Below are 27331 nucleotides of genomic sequence, written 5' to 3' on the forward strand. Positions count from 1 at the left end.
TAGCAACCGTAACAACCATCCACGGTTGGGGAAAAGACGGGTTCACTTCAACCTAGAACTTGTTCACCTTGACAAAAATCCTTCTCAATTCTTTGGAAGAAGGAAATAAATCCTCTTCAAATTTCTCAAAATATAGTTATATTTATTAAATATATGTATAAGATATAGTCTCAATGGGGAATACTTCCTAATCTCAATAGGGAATACTTCCTTCTCACATGATGATGAAAAGGATTTACTTCCTCTTTCTCAAAAAAAATTTCCGGAACCCTACAACCATCTAGACAAGTACAATCTACCTTCTTCCCTTTTTGTCGTAATCAAGAGTAAAGGAAAATAAAGAAAAGAAAAGTGCATATCTTCTTAAAAGACGGGGGAATGGCCCCTTTCTCCATAATTATAAAACAACGTCAAGACCTATTTCAGCTATTCGACATGATGGCAAGGAAGATGCAAAATGTGTGAGCTGCATGAGGTAAGCCCTTCGACATTGAAGACGAAGACGAAGAAGCAAAGCAACAATGATAATAATGTATTTGTAGTGCTTATGGAGAGACGCAACCTCAAAAATCATCATCGGTCGGTGTGTGATTCTTGATTTTGAATCTGTGTTTGTAGCTTGCTTCCATCTTCAGCATCAGCATCGTCATCATCAGCATCGTGCAGTGTTATCATTGTCATCATCAGTGCAGTGTTATTCTTGATTTGAATCGATCTGTGTTTGTTGCTTGCTTCAATCATCAGCATTGGCAGTCAGTGCAGCACATGCGATCCTTCAGTCGAATTTGTGTAATTTGCTGCTCTCTTCGATCTGGAGGGAAAAGTATTTGTTATCATCATCGTCACCAGCACCAGCACCAGCACCACCACCGTCAGTTGGTGTCATTCTTGATCTGAACCTGTGTAATGTTGCATGCTTCAATAATCTAAGGGAGAAGGCAAAAGGTCGTCGTCGTCGTCGTCGTCGTCACCACCACCACCACCACCAACAATATCACCATCAGTTGGACGCGTGATTTTTAATCTGAATCTATCTATTGTTGCTTGCTTGCTGAATTCAATCAAAGGGAGAAGGCAAAAAGTTAGTGCCATCATCCATGGAAGAAGATTATTTCATACAGCAAGACCTTTGCCCGCCGCCGCGAGAACATCAAGGCCGACGACAACAACCAGACCTTTGTGTGCAGCAGCTGCAGCAGCACCGCCACCACCTACAAGAACAACAGCAAAGGAGCCAACATCTACAACAACAACAACAACAACAACATCGAGACCTTTGCGAGCCGCCGCAGCAGCACCAATCACAGCAACAAAGCGAAGAAGATCATCAGCATCTGCTGCAGCAACAACCTGCACATCTGCAGCAGGAGTACTGGGAAGAGGAAGGAGAAGCTGAGGACAAACATCCTGTGTGGCTTTGTGCTGCTTGCACATTCCCTAACGAGGCCTCAAGCCATGCTTGCTCCATGTGCTGCACTCTGCGTCCAGGCTTCTCTTGGCTCCTGCTTACGCTAGGTGGGACTCCATTACCATCTTTCCCTATCTGCGGCATCCGGCGTGCTGTCTGGCGTGCTATCTGCTCTTGCATTTCTGGGGCCTTGACAGGAACGTTTGCTTTGGGTGGGTGCTTGTGATTCGTGAATTCTCATTCGTTTATTTCTGGATAGAAAGCAGAGATGTTTGATAAGAAGATTGTGTGAATTCTCAGCCTTCAGGGTTTATATGTTTCACTTGGTTAATATTTTCTATCTATGAAATGGATTGCAAGTTCTCGTAGTGTTGGATGATTACGAATCAATTGTATTTGCAAAAGCAAGAGACCCAAGTTTGGCCAGCTCCATCTCATTTGTCTCATGAAAAGCTTCGTTCATGGGTTTGCAGACAATAGGACTTTGCTGATGCCTCAATGGTAGGCTAATGTTGTCATTTGTTCTGTGATGGGTTTTGTGTGTATGCAGTGGGTGCTTGCATTGGTGCTATGTCAGGAGTCCTAGCAAGCAGAACAACAGAATCAGGGATTCTGCGAGGGGTGGGCTTGGGTGCAATTACATGGGCAATACTTTTGGTTGAAGTGCTAGAAGCTTCTCGTTTATACTGGCACTGTGGACGCTTTGATGCAAGCTCTGGCTCAAGTTCACCTCCTTCGTTGGTTAGTTTACAAAGCTGCTACCAACACTTCAGTCAATCAAGCCACCATATGCATTAAGAATTGATTAACTGATTCTGCTTGTTTCTGTCACAGGGCGACTTTGTTGAAGACTTGATCAGTGGTAGGTTTATGCAAGAGTTTGTTCTCCCTGCAGTGTTAGCAGCTCAACGATGGCAGGTTGGACATCTTTCGTTCTTTCTTTCTTTCACCTTACCATGCACTTTGTAACTTTTTCTCCTTTACCATGCACTCTATAATTGCTTACATACATTCTCACAATCATCAACACATGCAAATGTCTGGTCACAACTTGTTGTTTGTTGTTGATTTTGTGACCTTATTACAGTCATTGAGTATTTATAACATCCACAAAACAATGTAATGGAAACTAAACTAAGTCACAGACAAAGTAGCTAGCTAGAAATTGGAGGACATCTCCTTGCAAGTATAAGGTTTTGAGCATTGCCATCTTGGTGCAACTTGTGTGCTAGGCATTATGCTCTAATCAGTCTCTGTAATGCTACATTATTCAAGCATCTCTTTTGAGCAAAAATGATCCCTTTCCGTATATTCAGCATGGGGTTGCTTCGGTGCTCTAGAATGAGCATAAAAGTATGCTAGGACTGAATAATTTACCAAGGCTTTTACATCCTTCCTTTCTTAGGCTTCATTTACCTCTGAATTGGTCTAAAAAGATTGTCTTGGAACATGGAGCTCAAATTAGCTACTAGGCTAGTAAACTTATCATGGGAAAGCTTAGCCATGTTCTAGTTAGATGTTTTAATTTTCAAGGTAGCCAGACATTTTGCTGCATTTTATGTTTCTAGATCCAAATAAGATTTGGCATTTTCTTTTTACAGTCAAGTGTTGATGATTGGGACTATGAAGATGGTTATGATATGCCTTCGCCTCAGCAAATTAAACTCAAAGGTGCTACAGAGGATTTTCTCAAAACCCTACCACGGCACGTGGTCACTCAGAGAAATCATGTAAATACATGTGGAGATGTCATTTGTTGTGCCATATGCTTGCAGGTAACATCGATGCCTTTGCAGTTATACTACATTACCACAAGCTCTGCTCTCTACAATTCAAGTTTATGCTATTACATGCAATGGTAAAATTTAGTGCATTCCTAACACAGCTTTCTATGTAGGAACTAGGACAAGGGGACATTTCAAGGACTCTACCGACATGCAAGCATACATTTCATCTGAGTTGTGTAGATAGGTGGCTGCTTAAGCACATCTCCTGTCCTATCTGTCGAGAATCCATGGGGAGCTAGATAGCTAGGATGGTTTGGGAAACTCTTTGAGTATATGGGAACTCACCCATCACTAAGTCTAGATTTCTATAGCCAGGTCCCAATAAGAGTATGGTCATTGAGTATGATGGCATGGTATATCACAACCAATCAATCCAGAAAAATCTGAAATCTAGAAAAGAAAAAGAGTGAGCAGTAGTGACATAATGCTGGTTTGGATAATGCATCACAGCACTATGTATATTGTTGGATATTGTTGCAGATATGTTTTTAGAATAAAATCCAATGAAGTGTTGGCTGGGTGGTACTGAAACATCTTCTGGGGTTCTTGTGTTGCATCATGATCTACAAATAGTCACCGAATACATTTTTTACAAGCCAATTACTTGAGCAATATTTGGCCCTCGAAAAAAAATCAATTGTTACTTCAAGAAGCAGAGTGAAATTCCACCTTATCTTGTCAATTTGATATCAGGTTGAAAGAAAGATTTTACACTACTTGAAAGACAAATCATGATGGTATCGTACTGTTGGAGGTTGTGACCCTTTATTCAACCAATGCTTAATCATCAAAAGAGTGTTTGGGTAGTGGTTGAGAACCTATTAAAGTGCCAAATGCAACAATCATGCAACATGGACTGCTAACAAGGGCTGATGTAAGAAATCTTAGCCTATTGATGGCATGACTCTATCAGATTAACCAATAATAAATTCACTTCGTTTTAAGGGGCATTACAATTCACTTCAAATCATCAATTTCAAAATTCTAGTACTCAAAACTCATCATAAATGAGAGACATACCTAGTAAACTAGTAATAATCACCCTTTGCCCAAAGTATATACTTTTAAGTGGCATACTAATGAACTAATGTTGAAGCAAAAAATATCATAATACAATTAAACCCATAGAAAATCTCTCTCTCTCTATATATATGTATATATGTATGCATGCATGCATGTGTGTGTGTGTGTGTGTGTGTGTGTGTGTGTGTGTGTGTGTGTGTGTGTGTGTGTGTGTGTGTGTGTGTGTGTGTGTGTGTGTGTGTGTGTGTGTGTGTGTGTGTGTGTGTGTGTGTGTGTGTGTGTGTGTGTGTGTGTGTGTGTGTGTGTGTGTGTGTGTGTGTGTGTGTGTGTGTGTGTGTGTGTGTGTGTGTTCCTCTTGAAAGATACATTTCTCCCTAATTATTTTCCCCATCTAATCTTGGCCTAGCATATTTCTTGATAAGAACATATTGCAAAAAGATTTATTCATCTAGCTTCCTTGGGATGCCTTTTATTTGGATGACAAAACCACCACATTAGTTTTGTGGTGAATTGCTTAAGCATGCAAATACATGTATTTTAAGGGATCAAAGAACAAATGCAATTTATATTGAGGGTTCTCATGTTGATTGTTGAATGTCACTTTGTCTTTTAATGATGTCCTTAGCACTCTAAGTCTCTTTGGCTTAGACAAACTATTTGGAACTCTTTCCTTTTTGCACGGAAGGTGTCTTCCCATTTCTTGGCACCTTTTCTTTGGGGTTGAAGTTATTTAAGGTGTCTCTTTGGCTTAGATAATTTGTTTGGACTAACTTTCCTTTTTGTACAAATGTAGTCAAACTGCTTGGCATCTTTCCTTTGGCTCATAAGCTTCATTTGGAGTCAAAGTTCTTCAAGGTGCATAGACTAAGTCATCACATGTAGCTTGGATTCTTGGCATTGGAAGTAGAGGTTTCATTGGAATATTTTGTGTGAAGCCCATGATTGGAGTGCTTGGAGTGTCTCAAATCCATAGGATTAGGATGATATTGACTTGCATTACTTGGAGCTTGAAAGTTGAGATCTCAATCTTTCCTACCACTAAGTATGGTCCTTGTAGGTTCCATGGCCTAAAGATGTTCCCCAAGGAGTGAGTAGGAGGTTTCTCCATGCTACAATGAGAAATATGCTCCATCATGCATATAATGATACTATTGCCAAAGTCTTAAGCAAGGATATGGTAAAAAATGCATTGAAAAATCATAAATTTAGAGACATTGTAGATGGTGTCGCAAGTGAACATCTTAGAGATGTGAGCAACGTGTTTACTACTACACATGCTCACAGATTATGTGAGAAGGTGGGAATGAGTTGTGTCATATTGTATACTCTATCAACATTTGGATACAGGTTTTAAGAAAGTCTTCAAAACTAAGTGAGTAATGTCTCTACTAAAACCATTTCACGTGAAGAAGGCTAAAAAATAACTAAATGAGAAAGTTTTAGGACTATTAATTGGTGACCCTGACGCATTTGGAACACACACACATATTGAAGTATGGTTCCAAAGAAGTTTCCTTTGTATTGAATGCATCCAACAACTTTGTATTGGATATATGTAGGGTTTAAATTGCTACGGTGAAGTTCTATAACATGTCTATGGAAGAATATAGAGGTAAGCTCAAGTTTGTCCTCGAAGTTGATGAGAGTGAGATTATTAAGGGGAAAAAACTTGGAGGACCATGAAGTATTTAAAGTTTTTTAAAATCTCACTAATATACCTAGTAATATTCAACAACAAAATAATGGAGCAATTTTATACATTGAGGAGTTTGGGGACTATCAAGTCGAATGGAATCTTACAGGTGATTTTAAAACATTGAAATGTATGTTTAGTTTATTAAATGCAGCGAATGAAAAAATTTCATGCATATACTACATGCAAACTAGGAAGAAAGGGAAAGATGGAAAGAAAGAATGGCTTTCCAAGGCAAGATAACAAGGTGCTCCAACGTGATTAGAAAGTCATGAGAAATGGAATGCTAGTTCCAGTAGATCCAAACTAGCACCCTATTTTGGAAATGCCACTAACAAGGATACACTTTTGCACATTGCATTGTTTGGTTAGAATAATTGAGAAGCTAGTATATGAATATATATGCTTTGTATACAAGATGTAGCCCATGTCACAAGTTGATGCTACATGCAAGAAGGTAGAACAAGTCCTCTCTAAAGTTGGATTGCACGAGAGCAAAGTAGAAATAAAAAAGGACGATAAAAAATTGAGCAAGAGTGGAAATATCCCTTGTAAACCATGCTTTGGTGCACCCAAGGCTAGGAAGTTTATATCTCCACCTTGAGATGAGAAAGAAAATATACTTGTAAAACAACCAGAGAAGTATGAAGCATGGAAAAAGTTGCACCTTGATGTTTCGAATTAGAGAAATGGGGTACAAACGAGGATTGCGAAGGCACAAGTGTGGATACACCTAGATAAATTAGTAGCTGTAATGTGTCCACTTGTCCGCTTGTGGGACACGTCTTAGCAACCCATCGGGAGGAGGGTCTTGAAGGCTCCGCCTGGCACTCGCAAGGAATTACATAGGGTTTGCGATCTAAGTCTTCTTGAGCCTGCCCCGAGCGGAAGTTTCCCGCCATTCCCACTTGGGATCAACCTGAGGTCAGGGTTCCTTTCCTATAAGCAAGGTCTCTAAGAAGAAGCTAGCATCGAGCTCTAGATGTACCTCCTTGCATAGGAATGACAAAGTCGAAGCGATTTCATACTGCCCTTGATTCATGGAGAATGGGAAACGAGAGGGATGCGAAGCTCAACCTCTCTGCCATACGGCATAGCCCCATTCCTTTCCCCTAAAACAGAATAAACCGAGGCTCTACATCTACTGACACTAGGACTTTATAGTCTTATTATCTCATCATTTGAGAAAATTTCCCAACTAACCGAGACCACCCTTCTATAGGACAGACCTAAGTCACGTCCACTGCACTTTCCTCAGTTTGCTTTAGTTATCTAGTTACCTACCACATTATGTTTTGACATGCAAAAGTAGCTTCCTTAATTAATCAAATTAACCACGAGTTCCTTCACGCAACTTAGGCACTGACACAAAAACAATGTTAAGCATGTTCCTTTTTCTCCAATATCTGCTCTTTATTTATCATAATCCTGGAGTACATCCAATATCATGCCCGAAGGCTATCCCAAGCAATCTACAGGATTGCTGCTCTAAGTTCCGCCCATTGACTAGTACACGGGCCTCGAGATCCCATCTCGATTCACGTCGGCCTCTTGTGCGGGATCCGGAGGCAAGGGATTACAACCAGAGCCTCCCCTGGCACCCAAGCGTCCTCCCGCTCCAAGCAGCACCCACCGAGAGACCTCTCGCGGCAAGTTAGGTCCATATACCCGGCGCAGCTAACAACCCCCTTGGATAGGGCCAGGCAGACAATCGGAGGTAACTATTCCTACCTCTCCCTCCAGGCTTTCAACCTAAAGCATTAAGTGTTTTCATTGAATTAGTTCCTTGAGCAAAGAGATCAAATAATGTACCTCAGTACAAGCACAAACATTTCGGAGGTCGTTTGTACGACCGACTGCTAAGGTGTGACTCCTTTTTTTTCGGGTGCTCCCAGCATCCGATCCTGGGTCTTTTTCCCAAATGCTCCCAGCATCCTATCCTGAATCATTCGTGACTTGGCGAGATCCTAATAATCTCAAACAAGATTAGGCAAGCAAATGTAAGTTAACTTATTTTGAGTTGCTCTTCCCTTAGGTTCTTCCTTATGGTATCTTAACCTAACCCAAGCATTAACTGGACAATCAAGGCAAGGTCGTGCCTTCATTCACAACCCAACCAAAGGTCTTTTATTCTTCTAGTTCTAACCAAGTTTGGTTATTACACTTGGCAACATAGGACTCTTCATTTGGACCTTCAAGATATAGTCTAGATGCATGTGTTTCCTCCATTTCTCTTAGTGCAGTTCCATGCAAAATTTTTCCAATCAACCTTATCCATCATGCACATGGTGCACTTAGTAAAGTTGAACGTCCTAAACAACCTTTATCTCTCATCATTCCTGGCAAACGAGTACTTATTCCTAATGCACCGGATCACATGTGAGTTGCTTATATGAAAGTCGGGTTTTGTCCAACGATGCAAATGTATCTCATGAACAGAACTAACATTTCATGTGTTTCTTTTAACCATGATTGCGAAACGTGAATTCATGACTATTCATGCACTGAACTGGTTAAAAATCTATTATTTTATGTGAAGTAAGGCGATAACCTTATCATTTTATGTGTGTAAAAGCTATCATTTCATGCATATAATCTTATCTGAATTCCATACTCTACCGTTTCATGCATGCAACTTAGTGCTTAGAGTAAACAAAAACCCTAGGACTCATTCTTGTTCCATGCACATCACCAACCCTTTCATCTCTTCCACGAGAAATAATATCTAATTAATTTTAAAGCTTAGAACCTGGGTTTGATTCATGTTTGTTGTGTTGGTTGCTCCGCTCGCCTCTCCAGCATTACCATTAGCTTTGGCACCTACACTTCCCGCGACTTTCTTCTTGGGAGCCATTCGCCTCGCGGAGATTGAATAGTCCGGACCTTAACGGTTTTCGGGATGACAGGTTCGGGTAGGAATGATCACTGGATGGGGTCCTTCGCCGAGGGGGTGGTTTGAGTGTGGCTCCTTGAAGTTACTCACCAACTCTCACTCCCTCTCCTTCTTTCTCTCTCTCTCTCTCCTTCTTCTTTTCCTCCTCTTCTCCTTCTTTCTCTCTCTCTCTCTCTTCTTCTTCTTTTCTCTTATATTCTCCTACTCTCTCTCTCTCTCCTTCTCTTCTTCTTCTTCTCTCATATTCTCCTACTCTCTCTCTCTCTCCTTCTCTTCTTCTCCTTCTCCCTCTCCCACTTCTTTTCTCCTTCTTCTCCTTTCCTCTCTTTCTCTTCTTCTTCTCTTCTTCTACTACTTCTCTCCTCTCTCCTTCTACCTCTTCTTCTTCTTCTTCTACCTCTCTCCTTCTCCTTCTCCTTCTCCTCTCCTCTCTTCTAACCCCTTTTTTTTCTCCTTCTTCTACTTCTCTCTCTCCTCTTCCCTCCTCCTTCTCTCCCTCTTCTTCTCTTCTCTCTCCCACTCCTTCTTCTCTCCTTCCCCTTCTCTCCCTCTTCTTCTCTTCTCTCTCCCACTCCTTCTTTTCTCCCCTTCTCCTTCTCTCCCTCTTCTTCTCTTCTCTCTCCCTCTCCTTCTTCTTCTCTCCTTCTCCTTCTCTCCTTCCCCTTCTCTCCTCTTCCTCCTCTTCTTTCTCTCCCTCCTTCTTTCTCTTCTTTCCTTCTCCTTCCTTTCTCCCTTACACGTCAGGCGCGCAGTTAACAGGCAGAGGAGGGTGTCACCGCTTGCGGGGGAGGGCTGAGTCGTAAGCCTGGGTGGTGGCACAGTTGGCTAGCGCGTAGGTCCAGGGACTGCCGTTGCAGTAGGAGAACTTCAATCGGAAGGCCCCAGAGGGGGGGATGCAGTTGTCGCCAAGCGAGGAGGGGGGAAGAGCCGACTGACAGGCCGCAGGGGATGTTGATGCTGCTGGAGGTAACGACGCAGGGAAGGGGGGGCGTAGTCTCTGCTCGTTTCGAGGGAGGGGAGGGGCCTCCCCTTATATAGGAGGGGGAGGAGGTGGGTGGCATGGCCAACCCTCCCACCTAGGGGTTGCATGCCCCCCCATCACCACCACTCCCACTCTCTCTCCCCCCAACATGTTGTCGGGGGGGAGAGAGAGGGGAGTAAAAAATTTTGAACTGTTGATAATTTTTTTTAAAAGTTAAAAAGGGGGTGTTCCTATGGGGGAGAAAACATGGGGATGTTACATCTTCTCCTCCTTAGAGAAATCGAGATGTCCTCATCTCGAGAGGACCTGGGGTATTGTTGGTTGAGAGCATCTTCGTCCAACTAGGTGGCATCCTCTTCGGGATAATCTTTCCACTGGATGAGGTATTCTCTCAATGTCCTTGACCTCAAACGCCTCTCCCTAACATCTAGGACTCTATCAGGCCGTAGCTCAAGGACTCCTTGGCTAGGCATTACAATTTGTTGATCATCAAGTACATGATTTGGATTAGGTAGATATTTTTTCAATAGGCTAACGTGGAATACATTATGAATCTTTAGGGTTGCGGGCAGCTGTAGTCTGTAAGCATTAGGTCCTAGGCACTTAGTGATCTTATAAGGTCCACAATACCTTGGACTTAGCTTCTTGTACTCTCCCAAGGACAGTGAACTCTTTTTAGGGCATACGCAGCAGATGAAGACCATATCACCTTCAACGAAGGATCTGTCTTGCCGTTTCAAGTCTGTCTAAGCCTTCTGTCTATCATTGGCAGCTTGGATGTCCTGTCTTATTGACTTGATTTGATCATCCATGTCTTCCAGCATCTTCCTTGAAGCTTCTATCCTCAAAGTTGGATCCGAGAAGCTCAAAGGGGTACGACAATCGTGCCCATACAGTGCTTGAAAAGGGGTCATCTGAATACTTTGTTGGTAAGAAGCATTGTAGGCAAAATCAGCCAGTGGAGAATATTGAATCCACCTTTTGGGTTTGCGACAACAGTATGCCCTAAGCATATCTTCAATGACTTGGTTAACTCATTCTGTTTGACCATCAGTTTGGGGATGGTAAGCTGTGCTGAAACAGAGATGAGTCCCAATAGCCTCAAAGATAGCCCTCCAGAAGTGTGATGTGAAGAGAGAGTCACAATCACTAATGATTCTTTTGGGTAACCTATGCAGTTTGAATATTTCCTTGATGAATAATCTTGCGATGTCTGAAGCTTTATAGTTTGTCTTGACAGGGATGAGATGTGTAACCTTGGTGAGCATATCTACTACAACCATAATAGAGTTGTATCCTCCCTGAACTTGGGGTAGGCCAACAACGAAGTCTATACTAATGAATTTCCATTTCATTTGGGGAATGTCAAGTGGTTGCAATTTCCCATGCATTTTGACATGTTCTGCCTTAATGCATTGACAAGATAAACATTCTTGACATATTTGAGAACGTCACCCTTGAGTCTATCCCAATAATAGCTCTTTCTGATGGCATTAAGGGTCTTGGCATAGCCAGAATGCCCTGAGAAAGGGGAGTCATGGGCTTCCCAAAGTATCTTCTGCTTGAGAGTTTGGCTTGCAAGGATACATAATCTTGTCCTAAAGTAGACAAAACCACTACTGATAGAGAATTCTTGATACTTCATCTTTAGCTTTGGGTCTTGATCCTTGATGGGGATCTCCCTTAGCATTTTCTGATAGATGGGATTATGATAGGCCTCTTCCTTAGTTGGCTCAAGAATTGGGTTGTTTGGCATTGATACCTTCGTGGCTGGAGATCTTGCTGTTGATGGATCTTGCAAAATAAGAGAATTTAGAAATGCCTTGCGACTGAGTGCATCGGTAACTACATTCTCTTTTCCAGACCTATATTTGATTTCAAAATCATATTCTTCCAGCACTTCGATCCATCGACGTTGTCTCATATTGAGATCATTCTGGGTCAAGGTCCATTTAAGACTCTTGTGGTCCGTCACTAAGGAAAATTTGTTACCTAGCAAGTAATGCCTCCAAAGTTTGAGAGCATGGATGACGGCCAACAGCTCCAAATCGTGGGTAGCATAATTCCTTTCATGGCTCTTCAATTTCCTTGAAGAACACGCTATGGGATGACCTTCTTGCATAAGCACACATCCTAAGGCAAGTGCGCTAGCATCCGTTACCACTTCGAACTCCTTACTAAGATCAAGAATTTTTAGGATGGGTGCTGATACTAAGCTTTGCTTTAGTTTGTCAAAGCTGGACTGTTCGGAAGGTGACCATACAATTGCTACTTGCTTCTTTAGTAGGTCAATCAGAGGTGCTGCAATCAAAGCATAATCTTTGATGAAAATCCTGTACCATCCTGTCAATCCAAGAAAGCTACGTATTTCTTTGACAGAAGTTGGTGTTGGACATTCCAGAATGTCTCTGACCCTAGCTGGATCTACTGAAATTCCTTCCCTGATACAATGAATCCCAGATATTCAATATGTCGCTTGAAAAATGCACACATCTTCTTCTTGGCATAAAGCTTGTGTACTCTCATTATTTCAAGAACAATGCAAAGCTAGGGTTCATGATCTTTTTCCTGTTTAGAGTAGACTAGGGTATCGTCAAAGAAGACGAGTACGAAGTCATCAAGATAGGGCCTAAAGATATCCTGGATTAACTTGTTCAAGGTAGCAAGAGCATTCGTTAGCCCGAATGACATCACTAGGATATCAAAGTGTCCATACCTTGTGCTGAATCTAGTCTTCGGGATATCCTCTTCCTTGATCCTTATCTGATAATATCCAAACCTGAGATCTATCTTAGAGAAGATCTTCGCACCTTGAAGACGGTCAAGTAATTCATCTATTCTTGGAATGGGGTATTTATTTTTTATGGTTGATTGATTCAACCCTATGTAGTCAATGCATAGACAAAGCTTTCCATCTTTCTTCTTTTGGAATAGCATTGGAGCTCCCCATGGTGAATTGTCAGCCCGGATGTAGCCTTGGTCTAACAATTGCTTGAGTTGCTCTTTCAGTTTGATAGCTTCCGGGATGGACATCCTATACGGCCTCTTTGTGACTGGTGCAGCTCTTGGCACCAGCTTGATTTCGTGGTCAACTTCCCTTTGAGGAGGAAGTTCTGTCAGATCTTCAGGAAATACATCTGTGTATTCCTTTAACCATGAAGGTTCTTCTCCAGATTCCTGATTCTAATCTAGCTTATTCAGTTTAATCAGATAGACAAGTAGGCCCTTTCTAACTCCTTTTATTATCCGTGTTGCTTTTGCCAGCTGTATTTTTGGCTTACCAGCCTCTCCTTGAGTTGTAACTAGTTTTCCTTCAGAATTTTGGAAGGAGACTTGGCCCTTTCGACAGTGGATGTGGGCATCATTGGATATTAGCCAATCCATTCCGAGTAAACATTCGTGGACACCTAGGTTCATTACCTTGAATCTCAACGAAGTTGGCTTTCCACCCAGTAGGAATTTCACCTTAGCAGTTTGCCTAGTACAAGAGACCTCACGACCATTTGCCAATTCCACAAGTAGGTGCGTCTATTAAAGCTATCCCTAGCCTTTTTACACAGATCGGTGAAATGAAAGAATGCATACTGCCACAATCAATCAGGGTTTTGAAGATTTTACCTTCATAATCTGATGGAGTTTGAATCACCGAGAATTGGCGATTCGGACCCTTCTTGTGAAGAGCGGCGTGGAATGTTGCCCTCTCAATGTCTGCATCCATGGATGGATCTTCTTCATGGCCCAGTTCTTTGTTGGAAACACTGGAGGTTCTCCCTCTGGCCATGACAGTGGATCCTTGGCCATGGGCGGATCCTTGGAATTGCCCTTGGTGATATCCTCTGCTAAGCTTGGGACACTGCCTCTTGAAGTGTCCGGGCTTGTTGCAATGGAAACAACGTAGATTGCGGTCATTACCTTTTGCAGGAACAAAGTTGTTGACAGCATTGGCCCTAGATTTCTTCCTTTGACCTTGATTCTGACCCTGCACTCTCTTAGTCTGAGCCCTAAGCATACCCTTGTTCTGATCTCTGTAAGTCCAAGTCCTATTGTTTCTTGGTTTGGTCTGCACCTCCTGTATTATTGGAGCAGCTCGAATGAGTGAATCCTGTAGGTCTGTTGGGTGCATTGATTCCAATCGGGTATTTATGGGTGGATTCAACCTAGCACAGAACTTTGACACCTGTTGTGTCATATCCATTGGAGGTGCGTACTTTAGGAGAGAAACAAACTTTGAATAATATGTATCAAGGGATAGTCCAAGCTGCTTCAATTCATAGAATTCATTCATCTTCTGGGTGCAGTAGGCAGGTGGCAAATACCTCCCTCGCACAGCTTCCTTAAGCTTCTCCCAAGTGAATGTCCCTTCTGAGATCGCTTGGTCTCTGCAACACTGTTTCCACCAAAGTCTTTCTTCGCCTGTAAGCTTAAGTTTAGCAAGCATGGCTTGGTTAGCAGGTGCAGTTTGTGATGCCTCAAAGTAGTCCTCCATGGACTCAATCTAGATCTCGACATCGGCTTGAACAGTCCTTCCTTTGCCATCAAACTCAGGTGGCTTAATCTGTTTGAGAAGGAACCTCTTCTCTTGAATCACAGCTGAACTTAGTGCAGGATTCGGACTTGGAACCTACGCTTGGGGTTGCGTTTGGACAATAAGATTCTTTATGTTAAAAACTTATCAAACATTTCCCATATTACGTTAGTACGACTAGCACAACTTTTAGCCAAGTGATTTAATCGCTTAACACCTTAGCTAACATTTACAATCAAGATAGACGATAGGAAAAGTCTTGTTCATTCATGAGGGCATAGCCCTTTGAGTACATTTATTTTAGGAAAGTAGAACAAGCTAATTGATACATCACTTTGGGGAAAATAAGACTGTGTTACAATCGGCTACAAGGACTAAGTAATAATATGGAGTGGGGTCATGGATGATAAGTCATAGGAAGCTCAGGGTATCCCTTCCTTTGATACCTATTCTTCTCATAGCGCCCTAGCACTTTGATCCGTCGGCAAGGATCACGGGGGTCACTTCTTCATACACATACTTGTTCTGCTTGACTTGCCAACCGCCAACATGCAACATGCAGGGTTGCGTTTGCGTGAGCTTCAACAAAGATGAACAGCTTCATGATCTTTAAATCCTCCATCCACTTGATTCTCTTTAAGTTGGTCTGAAGGTACGCGAGTCGGTGGGCTACTATGTAGTATATTCCTGATTCTCCTATACATATTCGTTCTGCATACAGGGGTGAAGAATTATAGATGCGGTCCAGAATATTCATCATGCCTAGCCTCTGTCGATAATCTGAAGCACGCATTGCAGTCATAAACATGACCTGGAATACCAAGAACTTGCTCCATGCTTCGAGACTCTGCAACCCAGCATCCATAAGTGAGTAATGAAATGTTTTCAATAGAAAACACTGCTCTCTTCCACTCACCTTCCCTTGAATGTCCCCTTATTCCCTTTATTTTCCTCCATTAGGTTTCCTTGTAAATCTTAGATCCCAGTGGTTCGCTCTGATATCAACTGTAACGTGTCCTCTTGTCCACTTATGGGACACGTCTTAGCAACCTATCGAGAGGAGGGTCTAGAAGGCTCTGCCTGGCATTCGCGAGGAATGACATAGGGTTTGCGATCTAGGTCTTCCCGAGTCTGCCCGCGAGAGGAAGTGTCCTACCGTTCCCACTTGGGATCGACCTGAGGTTAGGATTCCTTTCCTATGAGCAAGGTCTCTAGGAAGAAGTTAGCGCCGAGCTCTAGATGTACCTCCTTGCGTAGGAATGACAGAGTCGAAGTAGTTTCATGCTGCCCTTGATTCATGAAGAATGGGAAATGAGGGGGATGCGAAGCTCAACCTCTCTGCCATACGGCATAGCCCCATTCCTTTCCCTAAAATAGAATAAATCGGGGCTCTATATCTACTGACACTAGGACTTCATAGTCTTATTATCTCATCATTTGAGAAAAGTTCCCAACTAACCGAGACCACCCTTCTATAGGACGGACCTAAGTCACATCCACCACACTTTCCTCAGTTTTCTTTAGTTATCTAATTAAATTACCTACCACATTATGTTTTGACATGCAAAAGTAGCTTCCTTAATTAGTCAAGTTAACTACGAGTTCCTTCACGCAACTTAGGCACTGACACAAAAACAATGTCAAGCAAGTTTCTTTTTCTCTAATATTTGCTCTTTATTTATCATAATCCTGGAGTACATCCAATATCATGCTAGCAATCTACAGGACTGTTGCTCCAAGTTTCACCCGTTGACTAGTACACACGCCTTGAGATCCCATCTCGAGTCACATCGGTCTCTTGTGCGGGATCCGAAGGCAAGGGATTTACAACCAAAGCCTCCCCTGGCACCCAAGCGTCCTCCTGCTCCAAGAAGCACTCCTGGAGAGACCTATCGCGGCAGGCTAGGTCCATATACCCAGCGCGGCTAACAACCCCCTTGGATAGGGCCAAGCAGACAGTCGGAGGTAACTGTTCCTACCTCTCCCTCTAGGCATTCAACCTAAAGCACTAAGTGTTTTCCTTGAATAATTTCCTTGAGAAAAGAGATCAAATAATGTACCTAAGTACAAGCATGAACATTTCAGAGGTCGTTTGTACGACTGACTGCTAAGGTGTGACTCCTTTTTTTTCGAGTGCTCCCAGCATCCGATCCTAGGTCTTTTTCCCGGATGCTCCCAGCATCCTATCCTGGATCGTTCGTGACTTGGTGAGATTCCAATAATCTCAAACAAGATTATGCAAGTAAATGTAAGTTAACTTCTTTTGAGTTGCTCTTCCCTTAGTTTCTTCCTTATGGTATCTTAACCTAACCCAAGCATTAACTAGACAATCAAGGCAACAGTCATGCCCTCATTCGCAACCTAACCAAAGGTCTTTTATTCTTCTAGTTCTAATCAAGTTCGGTTATTACACTTGGCAACACAGGACTCTTCATTTGGGCCTTCAAGATATTGTCTAGATGCATGCGTTTCCTCCATTTCTCTTAGTGCGGTTCCATGCAGAATTTTTCCAATCAACCTTATCCATCATGCACATGGTGCGCTTAGTAAAGTTAAACGTCCTAAACAACCTTTATCTCTCATCATTCCTGGTAACGAGTACTTATTCCTAATGCACTGGATCACATGTGAGTTGCTTATATGAAAGTCTAGGGTTTTGTCCAACGGTGCAAATGTATCTCATGAACAAAACTAACATTTCATGTGTTTCTTTTAACCATGATTGCGAAACGTGAATTCTAAACGACTATTCATGCACTGAACTGGTTAAAAAGCTATTATTTTATGTGAAGCAAGGCGATAACCTTATCATTTTATGTGTGTAAAAGCTATCATTTCATGCATATAATCTTATGTGAATTCCATACTCTACCGTTTCATGCATGCAACTTAGTGCTTAGAGTAAACAAAAACCCTAAGACTTGTTCTTGTTCCATGCACATCACCAACCCTTTCATCTCTTCCACGAGAAATAATACCTAATTAATTTTAAACCTTAGAACCTAGGTTTGATTCGTGTTTGTTGTGTTGGTCGCTCCGCTCGCCTCTCCAGCATTACCGGTAGCTTTGGCACCTATTGCTTCCCGTGACTTTCTTCTTGGGGGCCATTCGCCTCGCGAAGATTGAGCAGTCCGAACCTTAACAGTTTTCGGGACGACAGGTTCTGGTAGGAAAGATCACTGGATGGGGTCCTTCGTCAAGGGGGTGGTTTAAGTGGGGCTTCTTGAAGTTACTCACCAACTCTCACTCCCTCTCCTTCTTTCTCTCTCTCTCTCTCTTCTTCTTCTTTTCCTCCTCTTCTCCTTCTTTCTCTCTCTCTCTCTTCTTCTTCTTTTCTCTTATTCTCCTACTCTCTCTCTCTCTCCTTCTCTTATTCTCCTCTCTTATTCTCCTACTCTCTCTCTCTCTCCTTCTCTTCTACTCCTCCCTCTCCCACTTCTTTTCTCCTTCTTCTCCTTCCCTCTCTTTCTCTTCTTCTTCTCTTCTTCTACTACTTCTCTCCTCTCTCCTTCTACCTCTTCTTCTTCTTCTTCTACCTCTCTCCTTCTCCTTCTTCTTCTCCTCTCCTCTCTTCTAACCCTTTTTTTCTCTCCTTCTTCTACTTCTCTCTCTCCTTCTCTTCCCTCCTTCTCTGTCTCTCCCTCTTCTTCTCTTCTCTCTCCCACTCTTTCTTCTTCTCTCCTTCCCCTTCTCTCCTTCCCCTTCTCTCCCTCTTCTTCTCTTCTCTCTCCCAGTCCTTCTTTTCTCTCCTTCTCCTTCTCTCCCTCTTCTTCTCTTCTCTCTCCCTCTCCTTCTTCTTCTCTCCTTCTCCTTCTCTCCTTCCCCTTCTCTCCTCTTACTCCTCTTCTCTCTCTCTCCTTCTTTCTCTTCTCTCCTTCTCCTTCCTTTCTCCCTCACACGTCAGGCGCACAGTTAATGGGCAGAGGAGGGTCTCACTGCCTATTCTCACGAGGGGGGGGAGTGAGCCGAGTCATAAGCCTAGGTGGTGGCGCAGTTGGCTAGCACGTACAGCCAGGGGCTGCCATTGCAACAGGAGAACTTCAATTGGAAGGCCCCAGGGGGGGTGCAGCTGCCGCCAAGTGAGGAGGGGGGAAGAACCGATTGACGGGCCGCAGGGGATGCTGCTGCTGCTGGAGGTGACGATGCAGGTAAGGGGGGGCATAGTCTCTGTCCATGCCGAGGGAGGGGAGGAGGCTCCCCTTATATAGGAGGGGGAGGAGGTGGGTTGCATGGTCAACCCTCCCACCTGGGGGTTGCATGCCCCCCCCATCACCACCACTCCCACTCTCTCTCCCCGACGTGCTGTCGACAGGGAGAGAGGGGGGAGTTAAAAAATTTGAGCTATTGATTTTTTTTTTTAAATTAAAAAGGGGGGGTGTTCCTATGAGGGAGAAAACACGAATGTTACAGTAGCTCACTTATAAAAGTTGAGATTTGGGGATGGTGATGCCAATACATTTAAAGATGTTGAGAAATCAAATGATGTATGCCCATAGAGGGTAAATGTATGCCTTACAGAGGCTGGCCCATAAGTGGCTTTGTATGAGAGATATGACAAAGATCTATGCTCTAGAAGCTCTAGGAAGAGATGTCCAAAATCCCATAAGCACAGAGAAGAAAAGTGGTACTATCCAAAAAGCTATAAAGGCATATACTTGACACTCATTCAAAGAAGAAGAGTACTATCATTCTGTGTCACTCAAGATTTTTTTATGAGTTCAAGTTAATCTATCTTTGAACCTAACTCACTTGAGTTACAATTCTTTATCTCAATCATATTTTATGTTTATAACCTTCATCCACCATAGCTAACATAGCTCTAGATCTATATTTCTCAACATGGTATCAGAGCCATGGTGAGCTATGACTAGCTTCATTAGAGTAAAGTCGTTCTTTAGCCCTATTTTATTATGAATGGATAGTAGGAGTTAAACCTACCTTAACGCCCTCTGCCATATCCATACCTTAGGGCCATTTTCTTAAGCTACGACCAAGAAAAGCCGATGCCTCTTCCTCTAATCAAGGAAGGAGAAGGAGGAGAAGAAGAAGAAGCAGTAGAGAAGGATTAAGTTTTCTTTTGAAGTACCCTACTTTGCAAACATCTCTTGCTCAAAATGTGGGTTTTGGGCCAGGGGAGGAGAGAGCGAGCATGAGAGAGAGATGGTCAAGCAACATCTCTCATGACTGCTTTTGTGACTCGTGGCCTTCTCCTACGCAGGTGATTTTGTTGAGAAAAAAAACCATGGCCCTTTAAGCTCAACTCCTTCACCCATCATCCCTGGATAGAAGCCTTGTCTCTCAACCCTTCTGCCACGGCCTCTCACCTTCAACCAAAAAAGAAGCAGAGAACCCATTCATCACCACAATTCCTTGTTGCTATGGTCACAGGCATCGAGTCCCTCTAGTCTGTGACCTTTACTCAATCATATGACCAATAGGTGCTCATGAGAGCAATCGTGGAGAGTGGATCATCTAGGACTTGAGTAGCACTCATGTAGAAGCACTCCAATCAAGAAGTTGTCATGGTGAGGTCTCACAAGAGGACGCTGCAACAAGCTTTGCAGTAGAAGAAGAGGCAATTCATAAGTCCATGGTGGAGGCATGGACTACAAACAACATAACACACTACATGGTCAGTATTGTCACAACTACAAAAAAATATCATCATTTTGAATTAGTTTGTGTTTTTAATCTCTCTTCTTGTGCAGCATATACTTGAATACTACAAGGATATGGAGGCATAGCGATAGTGCTTTCCGACGCAAAATAGCGGTGTCGCTATTTGCGTTACAACAACGCAAATAGTGATGGTGCTCAAACAAAAAAATATGGGCCAAAACCCGAGCTCGTTATTTTGCATGAACGAACAAAAGAGAGAGCAAAAGGGAGAGCGAACTCCATCTTGCATTTGAGAGAGAGAGGGAGAGAAAGAGAGAAAGAGGGAGAAGAAAAGCTTCTCACCGCCGCTGCCACAGTTCGCAAAGAAGAGGAGGAAGTGTACGGAGGGCGAAGAGGAGCCGCCGAATCCATCCTCGGCCCTTTACGATGAGCGCATTGTTCCTTCTTGCTTTGTTTTTGTTTTTTCTCTTTTTCTTTTACTTGTTTTTGTTAAAAATCATATGTATTGAGAGAGAGAGAGAGGAAATGAGAGAGGGAGAGGAAGAGAGAAAAGGAAAGAAAGAACGAGAGAGAGAGGGAGAAAACATTAAACATAATAGGGAAAGAGAGAAAGAGAGGGAGAGGGAGAGGGAGGGAGGGAGGAAGGGAGAGAGGGAGGGAGGGAGGGAGAGGTTGTTGTTATTGTTGTTGTTGTTTTATTTCTTCTTTTCTTTTTTTCTTATTTGTTGTTTTTGTGGTAGTCGTAGTAGTAGTAGTAGTGGTAGTGATAATGATAGTGGTAGCGATAGCGGTAGTGGTAGTTGTTGTTTAATTTCTTATTTTCTTGTTTGTTGTTGTTGTGGTAGTCATAGTAGTAGTAGTGGTAGTGATAGTGATAGTAGTAGTTATTATTGTTTAATTTCTTCTCTTCTTGTTTGTTGTTGTTGTGGTAGTCATAGTTGTGGTCGTAGTCATGATTGTAGTAGTAGTAATAGTAGTTTTCTTGTTTGTTGTTGTTGTAGTAGTAGTAGTTTTTTTTCTTTTCCTATTTATTGTTGTTTAGTTTTCTTATTTGTTGTAGTAGTAGTAGTTTTTTATTATTTTCTTGTTTGTTATTATTGTAGTAGTAGTAGTAGTTGTTGTTGTTGTTATTGTTGTTTTTTCTTCTTTTCTTCTTTATTGTAGTGGTAGTGGTTTTTTGTAGTCGTAGTCGTAGTCATAGTCCTGGTTGTAGTAGTAGTAGTAGTAGTAGTAGTAGTAGTGGTGGTGGTGGTGGTGGTGGTGGTGGTGGTTTTTTGTAGTAGTAGTAGTAGTGGTTTTTTGTAGTTGTAGTCGTAGTCATAGTCATAGTCGTGGTAGTAGTAGTAGTGGTAGTGGTGGTGGTGGTGGTGGTGGTTTTCTTGTTTGTTATTGTTGTTTTTTTTTCTTCTTTTCTTGTTTTTGTTGTTTAGTTTTCTTGTTTGTTGTTGTTGTTGTTGTAGTAGTGGTAGTAGTAGTAGTTTTTTATTATTTTCTTATTTGTTATTGTTGTTGTTATAGTAGTACTAGTAGTAGTAGTTGTTGTTATTTTTCCTTCTATTCTTGTTTATTGTAGTGGTAGTGGTAGTGGTAGTAGTAGAGAGAGAGAGAGAGTTGTTGTGGTAGTCGTAGTCGTGGTTGTAGTTGTCATAGTCATGATTGTAGTAGTTGTACTAGTAGTAGTAATAGTAGTTTTCTTGTTTGTTTTTGTAGTAGTAGTAGTAGTAGTAGTAATAGTAGTTTTCTTGTTTGTTTTTGTAGTAGTAGTAGGTTTTTTTTTTTCTTCTTGTTTATTGTTGTTTAGTTTTCTTATTTGTTATTGTTATTGTTGTTGTTGTTATAGTAGTAGTAGTAGTTTTTTCTTCTTTTCTTGTTTGTTGTTATTGTAGCAATAGTAGTAGTAGTTGTTGTTATTGTTATGTTTTTTTTTCTTTTCTTGTTTATTGTAATGGTAATGGTAGTTGTTTGTTGTTGTGGTAGTCATAGTCATAGTCATAGTCGTAGTCATAGTCGTAGAGTCGTAGTTGTAGAGTCGTAGTCGTAGTCGTAATCATAGTCATCGTAGTCGTGGTCGTGGTTATAGTAGTAGTGGTGGTTTTCTTATTTGTTATTGTTACTGTTGTAGTAGTAGTAGTTTCTTTTGTTTTCTTGTTTATTGTTGTTTAGTTTTCTTGTTTGTTGTTGTTGTTGTAGTAGTGGTAGTAGTAGTAGTTTTTTCTTCTTTTCTTGTTTATTGTTATAGTAGTAGTATGTAATATTTCCATGCAATAAAAGTTAGTTGGTTAGTTCGAAAGTTAGTTAGTCAATTAATAAGTTAGTAAGATTACTAACTAAAGACTAACTAAGGTAAAAACTGACTAGTATTAATAGCTAATAATTTTCATTCAATTAAAAATATATTTTAAAAAAATCAAGTCATAAATCTGACATTTTTCTCGGATTGATAAGGATCGTAGCCACCCTTCACAAAAAGTACAATGTGAACGGGACTTATGAGCCATATTAATCACTAGTATTAATCTGTATAGTTTGAATGGTCCAAAAATATTAGATTCTTGAGGGAAAAAAAACTATTATATTTTAGATATTATCCTAAAAAGATAGAACTAAAAGTCATTTAAAAGAAAAGACAAGTGATGTTTTAGTTATTTTTGGAGAATTTATAAAAAGAAAAATAAAGAAAAGTGATTTGCGAAATCGTGCACACTGCGATCGCAGTCTATAGGCAATAGATAGCACTTCGAACAGAGAAAAGAAGAAGGAGTGAACTAAGAGCTTTCTAACCAAGTGTCCAAGTGTCTTAGGGTTTTACCCCCCTTTGGAGCCAATGCAACCATCAGATTTATGATCTGAGCATCAGATCACTGAGTCTTCTAAGAGCCCCTCCACTCTTGTTCTCAGACTTATCCCCTCCTCTCTAATTCATTATAAATATGAGGCATGGGGAGGCATAAGAGAGCATAAGGAGACCCCGAAAGGCTGCAAGAGAGAGGGAGAGAGAGTCCAAGGAGGATAGAACTCAATCCTAGTCATTATGGATATGCTAATTAAGATTGCTCATCTTATGCCATTTAAAATGAACTCTAAGGCTTTAGATATTCTAAGGATCTTTGTGAAGAAGATCTTTAGGCTACACGGATTGCCTAAAAGAACCATTAGCGATCATGATTTTCTTTTCACTTCTCACTTTTGGAAGAGTTTATTTGAGGCCATTGGCACCCAACTTTCAATACCACCTATCATCCTCAAACTAATGGGCAAACTGAATGAGTCAACCAAGTCCTCGAAGACATACTTAGAGCTTACTACTACAAGGAACCTAAATGGTGGATATGATACCTACCTTTGGTGGCAAACTGAGTCAACCAAGTCATCAAAGATATAATTTGAGCTTACTACTATAGGGAACCTAAGTTGTGGATATGATATCTACCTTTGGTGGAGTTTTCTTACAATATATCCTATCATCAAAGCATCTAGATGACCCCATTCCTAGCTTTGTATGGATAAGAATACTTAACTCCACTAAACCTTTCTAGCCCAACCCTAAAAGTAGAGAGAGAGAGAGAGAGAGAGAGAGAGAGAGAGAGTGTGTGTGTGTGTGTGTGTGTGTGTGTGGGAGAGGGAGAGGGAGAAGAGAATGAGGAAGAGAAGAGAAGAGGTGGTGAAGAAGAGAAGAGAAGGAGGACGAAAAGAGGTGGTGAAGAATAGAAGACAAAGAGGAGAAGAGAAGAGGTGAAAACACAATATTAGTGAGTTTGGGAATCTCCGAATTCCCATTTTTTGAATACTAAAAAGGTGGCACCCGGATAACATGCCCATAAGTTTCTCAAAACCATATGGTGTGGCCTATCATTAGAAAGCACTTGAAAAATGGAATCTATTGAGCTATAGAGCGCTCGATTTGGAGTTATAGTGTTCAAGTTATGACAAATCCAAATATTTGACCATGTGTCCCAAACTTATGGGAAATTCCCATATTCTCCAATATGGAAGATAAGGAGGGAAAGAAGAGACGAGGAGAAGACAAAGATAATAAAATAAGAGGATAAGGGAGGAGAAGAAAAGAAGAAAATAAGAGCTAGATGATGAGAAGAGGAGAATAGAGAGGAAGAGAGTGAAGGAGAGAGTGTGTGTGTGAGACAAAGATGAGTAAGAAGAGGTCATCATCAATCACATAAGAGATCCCTGATTTAGAAATTATGAAAGACTCATCTACCCTTCATGCATCTAGTGCCATGGAACAAGTCCTTTCCCTCTCTACAAAGTCTTTATCTCACAAGGAGCCCACCCTAACCATTTTGGAGTTCAAAGTAAGGCCAAGTTCAAAGCTAGTGTATGTGGGCTCCCTACTCGCAATGGGCCCAAAGAGATTATATTCTAGAGCAGGGAGCGCAAGAGCTATGAATACGATTGTGATTGTGGTCAACATGCCATCACACACACAACACAAAACCAAGTTTCTTCATAGATTAATGTTCATTCGATACACGATTAGGAACTTAAATCAAAGCATTTCAATATTTGATAAAGAGCTTATAGTTTAACAAAAATAAAAATTCAACATAAAAGAAATATAGAATTAGTAAGAGTTATTAATTTAGAATTTTAAAATCTCAAAAGGTAGGATAAATTACATAGCATTGCAATAATTAAATAAATTATCTCTAGTTGCTTATAAACAAAGATTACATTAAGATTAATTCTTTTAGCATTTATAAATTACGTAAATATAAAAAATGAAAAATTACATAAAAACAATTCCTTTAACATTTAAAAATTAGGTAAATGTAAACTAAAAAATAAACCGTGCATTAATAATAAATTACATAAATATCAAGAATTATTTTATTAGTGTTTATGAAAATCATATAAACATAGAAAAAATGGTTTTCTTATTGATATTCATAAATTAATTATAATTAATTAAGATAATTAAATTAAGCGATTTAAATCTTTTAAATTAGAAGCATCCTCTCTAGAGAAAATTTTATTGTTATTAAAAAGTAAGTTAAATTTTATTAAATGGTATATATAGCTCATTAGAAATTATTAAATTGAGTGCATTACTAATTTAAACCTAGGATATCCGAACCAATTCACTTTGCTTATGGCAAGCGAAATATGATCTTAGGTTAGGAGGCAACCAAAAGGATGATATAATTCTCCTTTGAGAAAAATAAAGGTCTTAAAATTCCTTTAAAAAATACTCACCTTGTTGACTCACATAATTTCCAAGGAAAAATCATGATTCCAAGTTCCAACTTAGTTCCCACAAGCTAGGACAAATTCTAATTAGTAAATACTTGTAAGAGCAAGATTGCAAACAAAGGTTAACAATAACTAAGGAAAGATCTAATAAAGAAAAACTATTTATCAGAATTTAGATCCCGAAAAGGGGGACTTAGGAAAGAAATACCTAAAGGGAAACTAGGAGAAATCCAAGAAGCTAGGAATCAGACCAAGTTGAAAAGAATTGCCATCAAGTTAAGATTGTGGTCTGATTGCCCGCCTATTTCTAGCACTGTTGGTTGAGGAAGAGTTACTTGTGCTTGTAACGGTGCATACAAGTTTAACTTTATGCACTTAGGAAATTGATTGAATTGATTCAAAATCCTAATGTACTAAGTTTGTAACATGATAAAAAGAAAAGCACATTAGAACTCCCCCAATGCTAGTTGTGGGTCCCTTTTCCAAGGGGAATTTGCTTGTTGCCTTGGAGAGGTCGGACCGCCCTAATGGTAAGAGGTTGCTCCTTAGGGAGTTCCTTGGGCAAGAGGAGTGAAGGGTATGAGGGGGGCTCTGGATAGTAAATTCTTAGACTACTAGAAATCCTCCAAGCCCCTATATGACTTAGGATAGACTTCTTAAGACCTCAGTACTACTAGGGGTAGAAATCGTAGAAAAATAAAGGCTATTGATCCATTCTTCCATATGGATGGAAGGTGGACACTTCTATAAGAATTTCTATGAAATAAAGAAGCTATTTTGTACTTATACTCCCTCTCATTTCTTACTCTCCCAGAATTTTTAGCTTCCTTAAAATGATATGTGAATTGCTTCTCCAAAAACTCCAATCCTCATCAATGGTTGTGATTATTCTATGAGAGTGTGCAATGGAAAGAGAAAAGTAAACATGGAGAGAAGAAGGAGACAAGGAGAGAATGCAAGAGAGAGAAGGAACAATGTGACTACAATGGCTAAAGATACAAGGCTGCTATAATCGGCCCTGACATGCAGCTCTACCCATTAGTGTGGGCGCTAGATTGTAGTAGGGGGATGAGAGAATGAGGGCTAGGAAGTCCCCCTCTGAAACAAAAAGAGCCAAAAAATCCATAGCTACATCACCAATATCATCCCCTGTAAGAAGCTGGGAATAAGAATTTAGTGTAAATAATATTGATATTATGCCATGTCACACTGACATTAGTATAAAAGGAGAGAACATGTAAATTTTCATATCTTTTTGATACATTAATACAATTACAGTCTTTCTCTCCCATCTTGCTCATAGCTTCTATGGCTTTTCCCTCTTTCTTGTCTTTCTCTCTCTAAATCTAGTCTTTCTCTCTCCTCGTCACTCTTCTCTCTCTTCCTACAGTCTTTCTCTCTCTTCTGTAGTCTTCTCTCTCCTCTTTCTCTCTCCCTAATTCTCTCTCTGACAAGTGGTATCAGAGCCTTGGTCTTTGATTCATTCTTTTCTTCTATTTTCAGTCCTATTTTCCTTTATCAAAATCAATTTCAGACAAAAATTGTACAAGACAGTGACTAGTGGAGTGCTTGAGATCATCTACAGTTAGTAAGAGACTACATTTGGAGATATCCAAGGTCAGATATGGCAGAGGATGGCTTAAATGATAGGTCATCATCAAATTTTATGCAAAATTGGAGGTGCAATTAGGGTAAAGAAGAGTTAACCGGGCTTAGTTTGGGAACAAACTGTGGTTACTTTGAAAAGAGGGAGTTCTCTTTCCCCTTTCCTGGAGTTCCCTACAGGTTTCATGGAAGTTCAGCATCAAGATTTGCTCATATCTCTCAAACCTCTGATCTTCTTGGCCAAGCACCTCTTGGAATAGATCCCTTACTTCATTATCTTCAAAATGAGCACAAGATTGCTTCAGTTTGGCTCAGCTATGGAGCCATGAACAACCCCGAAAATTGCGACGCAATGATTCCAGCATGTTCCCTGCTGTGGATGCTTCCTCTTCAGCCCTTAGCACTCTCCCTGATCCTTGGCAAGTAAAAATCATTACTTAAATGGAAAGATTCAACCCCATTCACGGTTCTTCAGCCTCTTTCTAAACCCTAGATGAACAGTCTATGGCAGCCATGAAAGCTTCAGCCCGAGCTTTCATTTCTCAACAATTTCCTGAAGATTCTTCATCCTTTAAGCCCGTGGGATCA

General features: G+C 40.9%; 1 protein-coding gene across 1 annotated transcript; it reads left to right on the forward strand.

The window, feature by feature from the left end:
* Positions 1 to 457: 457 nt before the first annotated feature.
* Positions 458 to 4036, forward strand: LOC148040345 (uncharacterized). The gene is made up of 6 exons (XM_087666528.1): positions 458 to 475; positions 1068 to 1620; positions 1959 to 2149; positions 2243 to 2326; positions 3010 to 3183; positions 3313 to 4036. The coding sequence occupies exons 1-6, from the start codon at positions 458 to 460 to the stop codon at positions 3364 to 3366; spliced, it is 1074 nt and encodes a 357-aa protein (XP_087522654.1). The 3' UTR covers positions 3367 to 4036.
* The last annotated feature ends 23295 nt before the right edge of the window (positions 4037 to 27331 follow it).

This window comes from Lygodium microphyllum, chromosome 2, assembly GCF_053477565.2.
Source record: "Lygodium microphyllum isolate KBCC chromosome 2, Lygodium_microphyllum_v1.1.10, whole genome shotgun sequence".
Taxonomy (NCBI): Eukaryota; Viridiplantae; Streptophyta; class Polypodiopsida; order Schizaeales; family Lygodiaceae; genus Lygodium; species Lygodium microphyllum.